At 51.8% G+C, this 13,808-nt stretch overlaps 5 protein-coding genes across 5 annotated transcripts; 1 reads left to right on the forward strand and 4 right to left on the reverse strand.

The window, feature by feature from the left end:
* Positions 1–1,462: 1,462 nt before the first annotated feature.
* N7462_004037 (choline-phosphate cytidylyltransferase) lies at positions 1,463–3,170 on the forward strand (the record flags this gene model as incomplete). The annotated part of the gene is made up of 4 exons (XM_057075763.1): positions 1,463–1,983; positions 2,076–2,426; positions 2,503–2,908; positions 3,027–3,170. The coding sequence occupies 4 exons, from the start codon at positions 1,463–1,465 to the stop codon at positions 3,168–3,170; spliced, it is 1,422 nt and encodes a 473-aa protein (XP_056935268.1).
* Positions 3,171–4,446: 1,276 nt separating this feature from the next.
* On the reverse strand, positions 4,447–5,628 carry N7462_004038 (uncharacterized protein; the record flags this gene model as incomplete). The annotated part of the gene is made up of 2 exons (XM_057075764.1): positions 4,447–5,385; positions 5,446–5,628. 2 exons carry the CDS (start codon positions 5,626–5,628, stop codon positions 4,447–4,449), a joined length of 1,122 nt encoding a protein of 373 aa, XP_056935269.1.
* Positions 5,629–6,814: 1,186 nt separating this feature from the next.
* N7462_004039 (DMT family transporter) lies at positions 6,815–8,439 on the reverse strand (the record flags this gene model as incomplete). The annotated part of the gene is made up of 2 exons (XM_057075765.1): positions 6,815–7,792; positions 8,065–8,439. 2 exons carry the CDS (start codon positions 8,437–8,439, stop codon positions 6,815–6,817), a joined length of 1,353 nt encoding a protein of 450 aa, XP_056935270.1.
* Positions 8,440–9,957: 1,518 nt separating this feature from the next.
* On the reverse strand, positions 9,958–11,630 carry N7462_004040 (Zn(II)2Cys6 transcription factor domain-containing protein; the record flags this gene model as incomplete). The annotated part of the gene is made up of 2 exons (XM_057075766.1): positions 9,958–11,439; positions 11,499–11,630. 2 exons carry the CDS (start codon positions 11,628–11,630, stop codon positions 9,958–9,960), a joined length of 1,614 nt encoding a protein of 537 aa, XP_056935271.1.
* A 377-nt stretch (positions 11,631–12,007) lies between these two features.
* On the reverse strand, positions 12,008–13,041 carry N7462_004041 (RTA1 domain-containing protein; the record flags this gene model as incomplete). The annotated part of the gene is made up of 3 exons (XM_057075767.1): positions 12,008–12,486; positions 12,549–12,791; positions 12,867–13,041. 3 exons carry the CDS (start codon positions 13,039–13,041, stop codon positions 12,008–12,010), a joined length of 897 nt encoding a protein of 298 aa, XP_056935272.1.
* Positions 13,042–13,808: the final 767 nt, after the last annotated feature.

The raw sequence follows: 13,808 nt of genomic DNA on the forward strand, positions 1-13,808 counted from the left end.
TTGATATTCCATTGTCCCATCCCCTTCTCTCTTGTTTTGGCTTACGACTGACCTCTGGTTTCCTTTTTCTCTTTTTTTTTTTTCTTTTTCTTTTTATCCACTGCCTCTTCTCCATCATCCATTTCCTCTCCCTCGCCCTGATACTACGATCTACGTCTCTTGATTCCTTTTCGTTTTCGCCCTCCCCTTTTTTTACTCTATTCTTCCTTCTTCGTTTTCCTCTTCCCTTTTCTTCGTTATCTTCGGGTCCTGTCTCTCTGAGTCCGTACTGTACTCTCTTTGCACGGGGGGCTGGGAATGCTTGTCAGAGTAGTGGAATGGAAACAGACGAAAGCGTGAGGGGAAAGGCGAGCATTGAGGGACGCGAGCATGGGGCATTGGATATGAAGAGATACTGGGGTCGATCCATGGGAAAGGGAGGATGAGGGAGGCCCCTCTGCCGGGCGCACTGGGCCTTCATGAGCACGTCTTTTTTTATGCCTTGACACCACACACGAGATACCGCAGAAAATGCCCCGCTATTGACGAACCATTACAACTTCCACGCTGCTTTCTTTCTTCCCCCCGTCCTACCTTATTCTCTTCTGATCCTATTTTTTTCTTTGCTCCCTCTCTTATCCTGCACGGTCATTCGGTTCTGGTGCCGTCGGACTGGTCCCTGGATGGCTTTGGACGGCACAAGATATACGCAGCCACACCGTCAACGCCCTCTCGCCCGCGCTGTCCCCCGGTAGAATACGCACGAGTGACCAGTTCAATAGGAGACCAGATCTCAAACAGAGGGGGGGGGGGGGGGGAAACGAAGATGAGGGCTTAGTCTTTCTTTTCCCCGATCCCTTCTGCACCAGCCCTATTCCGTGTCCGGTACAGGTTTGCGATGAATCTCCGTTTTGTCGAGGAGCGCACTGGTAGACATCTGTTTGGTCTTTTCAGCAGTGGAGTTCCGGGAGATGGGGTGACCTGTGAGTTGCCATGTCTAGTTGCGATAGACACACAGCACGTCTAGCAATGCGATTTGGGGAATTCTCTCTCTTTACTTCTGCGCGATATGTAGGGAGGCAGAAAGATAGAAGAGTCGACGCGTAGAAGGGCAGAGTGGTTCGTTCGTATAGATGGCCATTGTGTCATTCCCTCCACCTCGCTGAACCCAAAAAAAAGGCGAAGAGCGAAACGTTTTAAAAACAGCAAAAAAAAAAACTCACCTCCCGATCTTGACTCTATTCGCATTCCTCCATTCCAAAACTGCCGATGATCTCAAATCCCGGCGGTTATAGATGGCACGTGGAGGTTCCGCCCGCTTGGCAAGTCCAGTACGGCGACGGAGGCCCCCACTCTGTGCCAAAAAAGAAAATTACGCCCCTAAACTAACCGGGACTCCCGCACGGGGGATACGGCTCACCTCCTCCAAACCCCGACCTTCATCGACCTCGAGTTCAACCCCTCGAGTCGTCTCCCACCCACCATGACATCACCCTCCTCTCCCCCCAGCAAGCGGAAACGCAGCGCTTCCCACCTCCCCGTGGCCCAGCCCGGCACCGCAGAGCTCCAGCCCTCTTCGCGCGACGCGTCCGGCGAAGAAGGCGGCGAGGACTCAACTGGCCCGGTCAGCGCGCCGGCCGCCAGACACAAGAAGCAGCAGCAGCAGCAACAGACCCCAGCAGACGCCGTCCCCCCTTCGAAACGGGCCCGCAAGAGCTCCGGTGATGCCAGCTCGACTGTCACCACCAATGGCGCCGATGCCACGATTCACAAGGAGGACCCGGGCGAGCCATCAGAGACCACCATCGCCAGCAGTGATATCGAAAACCGACCCCGGAGGAGCCCTGCTCTGCACATCAACCTCCCGGTTGAGGACCAGAAAGCTATTTCTCCGCCGCAGCGCGGTGGGTTGCAGGACCCGGTGGGATACCACACGAACCCTCCGCCAACAGGACGGCCGGTGCGGGTGTATGCGGATGGAGTGTTTGATCTGTTTCATCTGGGGTATGTGTTTCTTTGCCTATAAATCTCATATTGGATTTGTGCTTGGCTCGATATGGGATTTCCGAAGCGGATTAGTTGCTGATGCCACCTAGCCACATGAGACAGCTCGAACAAGCCAAGAAGGCCTTCCCAGAAGTCTTCCTGATTGTCGGAGTAACAGGCGACGAAGAGACCCATACGCGCAAAGGTCTGACCGTTCTCAGCGGCGCCGAACGTGCTGAAACTATCCGCCATTGCAAATGGGTCGATGAGGTCATTCCCAACTGTCCCTGGATCGTAACCCCAGAGTTCCTCGCCGAACATCAGATTGACTACGTCGCCCACGACGACCTCCCGTACCAGGCGGCTGAAGGCGATGATATCTACGCGCCGATCAAGGCCCAGGGCAAGTTCTTGGTCACTCAGCGGACTGAGGGTGTCAGCACCACCGGTATCATTACACGGTAGGACAAATCTTCCCATTGGCCCCGATATCATCAAAAGATCTTGAACTGACTATCCATTTCTACATTATTATAGCATTGTCCGTGATTATGATCAGTATATTTCTCGTCAATTCAAGCGCGGTGCTTCTCGCCAGGAACTCAACGTGTCATGGCTGAAGAAGAACGAGCTTGAAATCAAGCGCCACGTCGTCGAGCTCCGCGACAATATTCGCAACAACTGGACTATGACCGGTCAAGAGCTTGGCCGTGAACTGCGTCAGATCTGGCAGAATAGCCGGCCCGGCAGCCCAGCCCCTAGTGCTCGCAACAGCGTGGACTACGGCAGCGCTCGCGGTCCCCTCGCCAGCCCGACTGGTGGCAGCAAATCTCACCTCTCGCGCGTCGAGGCACTCAACCGACCGGACAGCCCAGGAGTTGGCCGGAACGAGGATTTTGCGACAGGTTACAGTTTGGGATTGATTGGTGGTGTACGGGCATGGGTAAGTTTTCTGCTCTCCTACCTTCCTGTCCTCGTATTCGATTATCCTATATGGAGAGTTCCAATCGAGGGGCAAGATTTCAATACAACACAATGCTAACCCGTGTGTTCCTTTCCAGATGGCCCGCAGTCGCCTGTCTCTCCAGGAACCCTTGAGCCACCCGCACTCGCCTACCGACGAGGAGCCCGAGTCGGAGCCCACCAATGGCTTCGATGATAACGAAGAGCTTCGTGGCCGTGCCGGTAAGGGTGTATCCCAATAGAGTGTCTCCCATTTACGGCTTTATGTCTATTCGCTCTACCTACCCAGTCCTGTCCCTCAGCAGACAGAGACCTAACTTGGCATCGACTTGGAAATTGGATTCGGAATTGACTTTGCATTGTACCTCCCCCAACACCCATTCTCTTGCATTCGGTTCGTGTCTTATACTTCTTTGGCTGTGTTATTTTCCCCTTCCATATCTTATTCCTCGCTTTCTTAAATTGCTGGCGGTTTCTTTTTCTTTTGTCCGGCGCTTGGTGTTGTCTTTTTTTTTGTTGTTGTTGTGATTGTTAAAACCCTGGCTACCTCAGTCGAGCCTGGCCCGTCGACGATGAGGGCAAGGCCTGTCTCCCTTAATACTCTCGCAAATTGAAATCCCCGGGTTCTCCTCTCTTACGCCCTTACCCCTCCGATTTCCCCCTTTTCCTCCCACATCTTCTTCCCCTTCGTCTATGTCATTCTTCCCAGTCGCCTAAGTTGTCTGTGCTTGATCACAATTTCTTCATTGGTTCTCGCTGCAACCTGGTGTCCTTCATACCACACTGCCCTGTTTCACCCATTCAACCTCTTGGTTATGGTGCCGACAATGTTGTCTTTTTCTTTTCTGAAAGTCTGTCTTTTAGAAACTTTTATGAGTATGATCAACAGTCCACCCTGGCCGTGTCTTCAAACAAATAGCGGGGGGACATATGGAATATGGAGTGGATGACATGGCTCAGGATTGAAAAAGAAAAAAAATGACGGATTTCATTCTGGCTCTGGTTCTGGCTCTGGTTGTTGGCTGTTGGCCCTCGGTTACTGAGACTACTATATAGATTACCCTGGCTTACGAGGTTTTTCGGGTTGCCATCTCTCGGGTTGCTTGCAGGACATTTGAATTCACACAGTTGGTATACGAAGAAATTGTGTACCCTGGATCTTAAGAGTCCTATCTTATTTCATCAATAGGGATGTGCTCGATGATTTTTTTTTTAAAAAAAAAAAACCGTAGTATTGTAAATCGTAGGCCTCTGTAATGGAGACCTGTCTATCGTCTTCTCTTTGCTCTATCTCTAGAATGAGATGTGTGCCGGTATATCCAACGCGTATTGCCAATGCAACATACAAAAGCGAGACCAAACCAAACCAAATTGAAAGGAAAGAAACGAAAAAAAGACATATTTGGGTATCAAATAAGAAAAGAAGCGGAGGTGCGGAGGGGGGTATCCAGGAAAGAGCAATCAAGATCCCCATCATCCCCTAAGGAAAACCCTTTCCAACCCTCCGCTCCGCTCCGCTCACGCCGCCGTAATCATCAACCGTGGCCCACTCCTCCTGGCCAATTCCTTCTCCTCCTCCTCCCTCCATTCCTCCAAGACCGCCAAGACCACCTGGTCCAGCCCCAACTCCTTGATTTCCGCCAAGGGCGTCCCCTTCGGCGCACACATCACCGCCCTCAACTGATCCCTTAACACCACCGCATCCCGACACAATCCCCCCTCGATCACCCCCTTGGCCGCGGCATCGCACCGCGCCGTCACCGCCAGCTCGAACCCCTTCAACCCGCGCACGTTCAGCAGCGGCAGCAGCCACGGCTCCGTCAGGACCAGCGGCACGCGCTGCCCGCTGACGACGATCGCCCCGCCCCCGCTCACCGTCCCCGTAAACCGGCCCAAGTCAATGCTCAGTGCCAGCGTCTCCAGCCCCGGCAACGCGGCTAGTACGCCCCAGAACTGGGTCCACAGCGCGTCGCTGTGTGTGTGCCCGTAGATCGAGCCCGCGTGCGCCTGCCCCGCCAGCGGCGCCCACACTGGCATCCACTGCACCGTGACAGCGCGGATCGCGGCGAGCGCGGCAGGCGGCAGCTGACCCGCAAACGCAATGAAGGTGTACAAGTCGTCGACATCGAAGGTCGAGTTCGCGTACAGCAGGTGCGCCGCTTCGGCATGAATCAGCCGGCTGGTGCGCAGGAGCGCCGTGTGGCTATTGCTCAGGTTGCGGGGAAGCTCGGCGTGCGTGTGCGGGTATAGCAAGCGATCGGAGTGGCCGGGGACGCGGCCGTCATAAACGCGCCAGCGGGCTGGGGTGAGCGGGCAGCAGTGGCGGTGGTGGGTGAGAGAGGAGGTTGCGGATGTGCAGCGGACGTGGCGCACTTTGTCTTTGATCTGCACGAGGTGCAGGGTGTCGGCGCCGAAGACGTATTCCCAGATCATGTGGCGGATCTCGGGGGCAGCCGGCTGAGTAGACTACATTGGCGTTGGGGGTGGATTGGGGGGAGTTGGGGGGGGCAAGGATGCGGAGTCCGGGGCATTGAGTGGGGGCTGCGGGGAAGGCGAGCTCGACGAGGAGGGCGATGACGGGGAGCAGATCTTGCGGTCATGGATGAGCTCGCGGACGGTGTCCTGCCACCGGCGGCCGGTGGTGTAGTAGTGCCAGATGGAGTAGGGGTCGCGGATGACCCAGGCGTCGAAGTGGCGCATGGTGGTCTATAGGAGGTCGATCGAGGGTTCTGACGATTTGGATTTTATTTATTTTTATTCGATTGATACTTTTATGCCGGTGTTCTGGTGGGACTGGGGGACCGAGTATATAGTCACGATAGGGTCGGGGGTGGGAGTCATGTATAAAGGTATAATGGGCGCACGTATAGTCCGGGGAGGCAATTCGGCCGATACCAGACCCTGGGCTCGGGCGACGCGTATATATTAGGGCGTTCTTTCTTTTATAGTTCGTTAAGGCCCACGTATGGAAGGGGTGGTTTCCCTAGGATCTGTTGGAAGACAAGGAAATCGATTCGAGAGGCCGGGAGAGGAGATGCGATCAGAGCATATAGGACATGGGGTATAGGATATGGGATCTCGGAACTAGGATAATATAACAGGATCGTCGGTCGAGAACCACAAAACCCCCGAAAATCCGGGGCACAGAAACCCACCTAAAACCCGGGGCAGCATTGGGCTTTTATGGAAATGCTGAATACCACGACCCGAACTGATCCTCCATTTCTCTATTGATCCACATCTTTTGCCTTCCTCCTACGCCGCCATGCCTCCAATGCAAGCCACCGGGTACCTTTCTCTACGCACTGGGATTCGCTGGAAGTGGCTGTCTTATCCACTAGCTCAATTGCAGCGAGCTTTGAATGGCGCCAATCGCAAGCCTCGGGCGATCCCGGGGCGGGCCTCGGACGCTGTAACCCTATGACGTCGCGGGATGTCGATGGCGGTGGATGGATGCGGCATAGAGCCGATGATGGAGCAGAGTACTCCGGATTAGTCCAGGCAGAAGAGACGAACAGAAGAGGATCGAGGAATGGCTTCGGTGTTGGTCCGGAGTTGGTTTCATAGTAAGGGCTGGTTAAGGGGGAGTCATCAGGGTCATCGGAGTCATCAGTCTGGGTCTCTTGATCGGTTGATCAGTTGATCTTTTGGATTCACGTGTGATTCATCTTGGTTCATGTTTCTCATGCTACTTATTCATGTGCCTCATGGATCCCGGTCTATGCAAAAGGTCTAGTTTTTTCGGCCCAAAACGCCCAAACTCAATGCAGCACATCACATCATGGGCAGCACGGATCCCCCGTTGACCCAACCATATCTTCGAAGCTCGCCAAAAGAGAGCTGCAGGCTGCGGGATCTCCGCCTTCCCCTTGTCTTCCCTCTTGTCTCATCCTCGTGCAGCTGGAGTTGCTGCCTCCTCATCATTCCCGTCCTTGAACCGCGGATGATCTTCTTCAGCGCCTACCACCTTGGGCTCCGATCGACCCTCCTGCACCAGCGCCACATACACTGCACATGCCAGGATCAGTCCGGACCCCGCCCAACTCACGGGCGACAGCGTGCTGCCCCAGACCACCTTGTCGTAGAACAGCGCAAACAGCATCTGCGTATACACCATCGATGTCGCCCGCGACCCCTGGCCCGCCTTGACGCTGCCCACCCACGCCGGCGGCACATAGCTCAGGCCCGCCGTCAATAGGAACTGCAGCAAGAATCCGCATACGCCCAGCCCCGTCAACAACGTCCATTCCAGCCCCGTCGCCGGCAGCCGGAACGGTATCCACGGCAGCAGCATCGCCACGAACGAGATCACCGTTGTCACACTCGAGAAGTAGGTCACCGATACCAACGGGTGCGCCCGCCGCCCAATCATCCGGATCGACGTATACGCGCCCGCCGCGCCGAGCACCCCCACGAACGCGACCACCGTCGCCAGCAAGTGGTGGTACGAATCCGCCGCGTCGGGGCTTTCATCCCCAGTGCCAGCGCTGTCGCCAGCCCCTGGACCAGAGCCCGGGCTCGAGTTTCTGGGAGCGCGCGTCGAGAACGGCCGCGCAATGAGCACGACGCCGGCCAGCGACACCAGCGCCGCCAGCTGCTGCCGCCGCGAGAACGTCTCGCCGGGAATCAGCAGAGAGCACGCGTAGCAGGTCAGGATCGGGGCCAGGAACGTGATCACTGTCGCCTCCGACAGCTCCAGGTACTGCACTGAGTAATACAGTCCATACACGCCCATGAAACCACACGTAGCGCGGATCAGAAGCAGCCAGATCACAGGCCGAGTGCCGAAGGGGGCGGGCACGCGCGCGTACCACATGTAGAGATAGCTGGCGACGGCGGTGATAGACATCCGAGCGAACAGGATCTGCATAAGTGGTTAGCTCAAGAGTTGGGTTGTCTCCGCGCGGAAAAGTGTTGCTGCGGCGAGAGGGAGAGAGAGAATAATATGGACATCGAGAATAGCACCACATAGATGTAAGACGTAGAATCAGACACGTTATAGATTCTAGATCTCCGCCTTCAGGAATCCCGTATCTAGATCCCAACCGCCTTCCATCCATGCAAAGACAATCTCCCATATCAACTCGAACGCCCGACTTGCTCGAGTGCAGGTCACAATGAGAGTTGGAGCCATACCTGGAAGGGGTGCATCGAGCTATGAATCTCCAGCACTTGCGTCATCACATTCATACTGGCCCCGAACATCTGCGCCAGCAGCACGAGGAACATGCCCTTGTTGCGCAGCCAGAACACCCGCGCCTGCGCCCGCCACGCGCTCCGTGGCCGAGACGCTTCAAGTGCCGCGCCATCGTCCTCAATTGGCCGCGGCTCGTATGGGGTTAGGTCATCCCGCTCCGAGTCCGGCTCGGCGTCCGGGTCATCGCGATAGCAGTATGGGCCGGCTGGCAAGGGTGCGTCAGGGTGATCGTCGTGGCCGGTGATCTGGCTGTCGTTATTGGAAATTTTGGGGGTCGGTGGAGCAGCGGACAGGGATGATGAGTGAGGAGACATTGGAGGGTCTCGGTGGTTTATGCGGGGGAGGTGAAAATTGGAGAGTTGGTTCGAATCGTCGTGTCTTGAGGGGCGCCCACTCTATAAAGTCGTCATGAGGGGGAGCCTGGGGATATTGACACACGCGGTAGTTTGAAGAATAGCAAAGCGAGACGAGCGTGTGAAGGGGGGTTGGATTATATTATTATGCCTGCGCTGGGAGAAGAAAAATTGGATCCGCCAGCGTATGACACCGGGGTGGATCCATGGATTCACCGCTAAGCAGCTACGGCTTTGGGGGTGTTAGGGGCTCAGAGTGGGGTGAGCTTATGGGGCAAGACATGATTGTGCATCCGATGACCCGGTCAGTCATGTTTCTTTCCCTATTATGTCTATTCTTTCTTTCCTTTTTCCACTTATTAATACTTGTTCTGTCTGGTTTGTGGTGAGGTGGCCATGTGTGATTTATATAGTTTGCATTACATGTAACTTCGATAGTATTGCGATTTTCTGTAATTACTATATTGTTGGTCACCAGGAGATCCAACCCCCACGTCTAAAATATAGTCGCATCTAGAAGGAGGATATTAGGCATAGTGTGTAGCTTGAATGAGCTGAGCAATATTAAATGAAACACAAACCCGACATCTTTCTCTGGTTTATCCGACTCTATGGCATCTTTCATGAGTCTTCCGGAAATGCCTGTCGACAGATGAAAGCTGTGCCGAGTAAATTTGCACAGGTACGATACTCCGATCATATATTCAGATGATGGAGTGTCTAACCGTCTGTGGTCAGCAAGAGTTCATGAATATCACGGCAAACTTTTCAGCAATAGGCACAATTAGAGGGAACTAGAGGAGTGCATACATTTCTTCATCCGGTAAGGAGTTCAAGAAAATGATCAAGAGGGTTCTAGCCTTAGGCTTTAGACAGGGGTTGCCAGATATCATACAATTATATTTGATATTCGATTTAGTTCATGCATCATATAATCTACGAATTCGGCTTTTTTTCAACACTGACGTTGCTAACCTTTGAGGTGAAGGGATTCCATTTCAAAAATTAAAATAATCAAAGTTGCGATCGCTTGTTCTTTAGATTGGGACCAGGGTGGATGAATTCCAAGACCTGTCTTCCCATAAACCCAGATATCAGGGCATGGCACAATGTTGTTATGCCAACCAAAGAAAGATCATCGAGGTCGATCGAAACAGCCAGTATCTGGGCATCAGTGGCTGTACGTGCCTCGGCTTTGGTGAACAGGCAATCAATGGCAGACCAAAATATCAAATACCTAAGGTGAATTTCAAGGCCTTTATTCGTTCAATGTTCCTGTGCCCTAGTGGTGATTGGGAGGAATGGTAAAACAAACTTCATGCCAGGAGCGGAAATCTACTTCTAATGACCGCCAAAGTTGGGCCAACTAGGACCAAGTAGGCTACCAAAATAATCTGGGAGTCCAATGATCGAAATGGGTTAAATGCATCGATGTTGCTCAGAAACTAGATGGCCGAGCGCCCTGTTTAGCTGGTTCAGTCAATGTTCGATCACCTTCATTGGCCACACCAGCAACGCAGTAAGCTTATCGTTCCCCAGTTCAGCCACCAACGCGTTGATTTTTTGTATCTCAAAGTCGCAGCTCCTGCCAAAATACCAAATATCTTCGAGAATGGCGATCGTCAAATACAGATGAGCAAGAATGGCCATACAGAGCCCCTGCAATTTTGTCAAACTCCCGTTCACATCCAAAGAAGAGACAAAGGCGTCAGGAAGAAGACGAGCCCATGATGAAACAGCTGCATCTTCAATCTCAGTTTGAAGCTCTAGACTCGATGACGGCTGTGACTCAATCTTCCCCATCTGCAAAACATGCAGAATACGCATGTAGATAGTATCAGTCACATTTATTGCCTCATCACACGACTCCAGAAGGTGGTCGGCACTTTGATTTATTAAGTGAGGTGAGCTTGGAGATGCGATTGGTGTCGAACTGGCTTGTAGGCTAGTCCCAGTGTGGTGCTTTCCCTTCAGAACAGCGTAGAACTCCCGTAGGTCGGAAATAGCTTGAAAAGCACCCATCGCAAAAGTTGAAACTCTTTTCGATCGTATATCGCCAAGGGGGGTAGTGGAGCGCAGCTCTGATTCAAAAATCTTCCAATCATCATTGGCATTGTTGAAAATGAGCAGTGACCTGATCCGGCTTCTTCGTAAAGAATGCCAATTTTGATCCATTATCGCGGTCAGACCGCGTACCAGACGCAACCATTGTACTTGAGGGGCTTCAAGACCACCTGCAATGCCAGGTGATGTATTCTCTGTAGCTGGGGAGGCATGGCTCGATTGAAAGAAAGAGTCTAGGTCCCTCACTCGAAGAGATGCGAATGCGAAGCCTACGATCAACATGGCCCCAGCTACCAGAACTTCTGCATTCGAATCACTAGAACTTAGCTCCTCTTGCAATCCTTTCAAGCCTTGTTGATGATGCTCAAGCACGATATGGAGTCTAGATGAATAGAGGGTTATATCCTCTCCAGGCGTCCCATTAGGTTTGGGAAAGTATCCGAAAGGCTCTTTGGCTCTTATCTCATCAGGATTCTCAGCTGTTAAAAGTTCCAAGCCAGCCAAGGCAAGCACGAGATGCATCAAGAACTCGTTGCTAGCTGCCATTTCTGGGATTACCCGTTCCCAAATCAAGGTTTTGCTGGGCTGTAAACTCATTCGTTTCGAGGTATGCAGGAAATAGTGTTGCAACAGTATCAAATCATGCATGTTAAGACCCTGTCGTTGAGCAGCAATGCCGGAAGAAGAGTCACCCAGACTCAAGTTGAACTGAGAGTGCCAAAAAGAGACACTCTGAGCATCCCTTTGCGCCCCATTTTGGTTTACCTCAACGGCTCGTTCGTCTCGTTCAAGACCAGTCCGTCTCTGAGGCTGGTCACGTGTGACCGGGAGATTTGGGAAGACGCATTCATCGTTTCGGATGGCGCAGGCACCGCACTTCGGCCGCCCTTCATCGCACTGGGACAGATTTAGCCGGCTTCTATTTTTAAAAAATGCTTTTATTTCGGTCGCGATACCTTCACTCGACGATGTTTGCAGGTGTAGCAGCCCTTTCTCGATTTGGTGTGACTAATTCGTTGTTTCGGACCAATCCGCCGCCTTCCGCTCGATATCGAGGGATTTGTGTAACTCTGAGCAGGTGTTGACATTTCAGCAAGTCCTAGACTGTACGAGTCGCAGTTGATTATGCAAAGTCATTTTTTTGCATGGCGGTATACCGTCCTAGGAGTTTTCATGGGAGGCGACGAGGTGTGGACGATTGAAAGTTTCCGAGCGGCTGCGTCCCGATGGCCACCTCCTTCTTTCGATTTCCGCGTCAAATATTCCACTCAAGCTAGGACCTTTTTCGAAGGGGTCAGCTTCTTTTTAGTTCTAAAAATAGAAATCAACAAAATTTTTTACTTTATTTGAAAAATAAGTCAAGAAAAAAACATTTACGCTAGCGAATGATAGTATAGAGAGTCGTGTGAATACTCGTGGATGTCCTCTTATGTCAATTGTCTATGTCTCCTAGTCATATCTATTCCTATACACTTGGATAAGTCCCTGCTTGGTGGTAAGTCTCCTCCGATGACATGAGTTGAAGATCACTGTCCCTTTTGCTTCCCTCTTTAGTCAAGAATGAGCCGGGGTAGACCACGGCTAATGTAATTCCTGCCAATGCCATGAGGCAAGCGTCAAAAACATACAAAAAATATTCGTTTTTCATGACAAAACCATCATTCCCCTCAGCGAATTCTATCACTCGAAAGATGGACCGCACCAAAATCAGGATACATGCAACATAGAGCGCCCACATGATGGGTTCCAAGGATTTTTGTAGTCCTTGACCATGTGGAGATGAAACAGGTTTGTATTCCGACTGCATCCTCACACGCCAGTGGAAGACGGCAGATACAATGACGAAAAGTCCGAAGAACAGAAGCTGGATTGCAAGGCCACTGATGACAATATTTGCACCCGTAGTCATAGCGGAGAGGGTTCCGGCAGCCATGTAACCTCCACCTGGTAAGCATTAGCGTCTGGAGGAATAAGAGCGGACGAAAGAAGCTGGTCTCAGACTGTACCTCCGCATTGTAGCAAAAACGAAATGACATCTCCCACCACAAAGATCTTTGTGAGAAAGCGAACTGGCACAATTGAAGCTTTTCTGGCATCAAGTGCAACGATGACTCTACCCAGTGTCATGTAGATTGAAGCAGCGAACAACGGCGGTGCAACCAGAATCAGCATGGTTTGAACGATATATGGCCCAAGGGCCTTGGTGTCAAAATGCGAAAATATGCGAGCGATATATCCAGCACATTCAACTATTTTAGTAGAAGTCATTGTTAACCAACTGATCAGGTGGGGGGTAGGGGAGAAGGTCGGCAATTCGTGCTCACATAGTAAACCCACGAGGAAAGGGACAAAATAGTAGGTGCGAGTCTGAATGAGTCGGATAGTATAAACAATGCCTAAAAACAAGAAGATAGCTACGAACACTGCTGCCGCTGGAATAGATGGTGTATAACGATAGAGCACAAAGTCGATGGCGCCCTCATCGTTGGTAACGCTCATAGTTCACAGGCAGTGTCGGGTAGACGATGCAGGGAGGTGAAGACGGATGTCTGTGGTAAAGGGTATAGGAAGCTGACTAGAGGGGATGAGGCTTTAAATAAATTCCATTCAAGATGATTTTTCTCAAGTAACTGATTAAACAGGCTAAAAGTTTCTGTTCTCGATATTTTGAAAAACTCAGTGCTATACCTTTGCGAAATTACGAGAGTGCGAGAATGCGGATCCGAGAATACGAGAATACGAGAATACGAGCGGGGATCGTGAAAAAGTTTAAATGCTACCAACCTATGAAAAAGTGGGTTAAGCCAGATAGGCCTTTTGCCCTTGGAAACATGGAAAGAGTACCTCAAAGTCTAACCGGGTCCAAGCCACAGACGAGGCTGGAGAAATCGACTGAAGTACTCAGAATTAGCGTGTAGATTCACATCATTAGACATCGCCAAAGCCCACACGGGCCCGATGTCATATGATATTGCAACATGAGGCTATTCCCAACTTAATGCCTCAGGTGTTAGTTCAACACCTTATCGGTCAGGCTTCGTCATGACAGCCCTACTTCTCCCCAACATGCATGCATAACCTACAAGGCCCTGAGGGTTCGGTGCCCTTCCATTAGGGATTCGTGAACCCCTCTTTCCTGTAACCTTCGCTTACCTCTATCCCATGTAGGCCACATTAGACCGCATATTGTAATATGATCCATCGCCTTTGCCCTAGCTATATAGGGAAGTGCTGAAGTCTATATATAAATTAAGGATTATGGAGAG

This window comes from Penicillium macrosclerotiorum (assembly GCF_028827735.1).
Source record: "Penicillium macrosclerotiorum strain IBT 26536 chromosome Unknown utg000003l_segment0_segment0, whole genome shotgun sequence".
Lineage (NCBI taxonomy): Eukaryota > Fungi > Ascomycota > Eurotiomycetes > Eurotiales > Aspergillaceae > Penicillium > Penicillium macrosclerotiorum.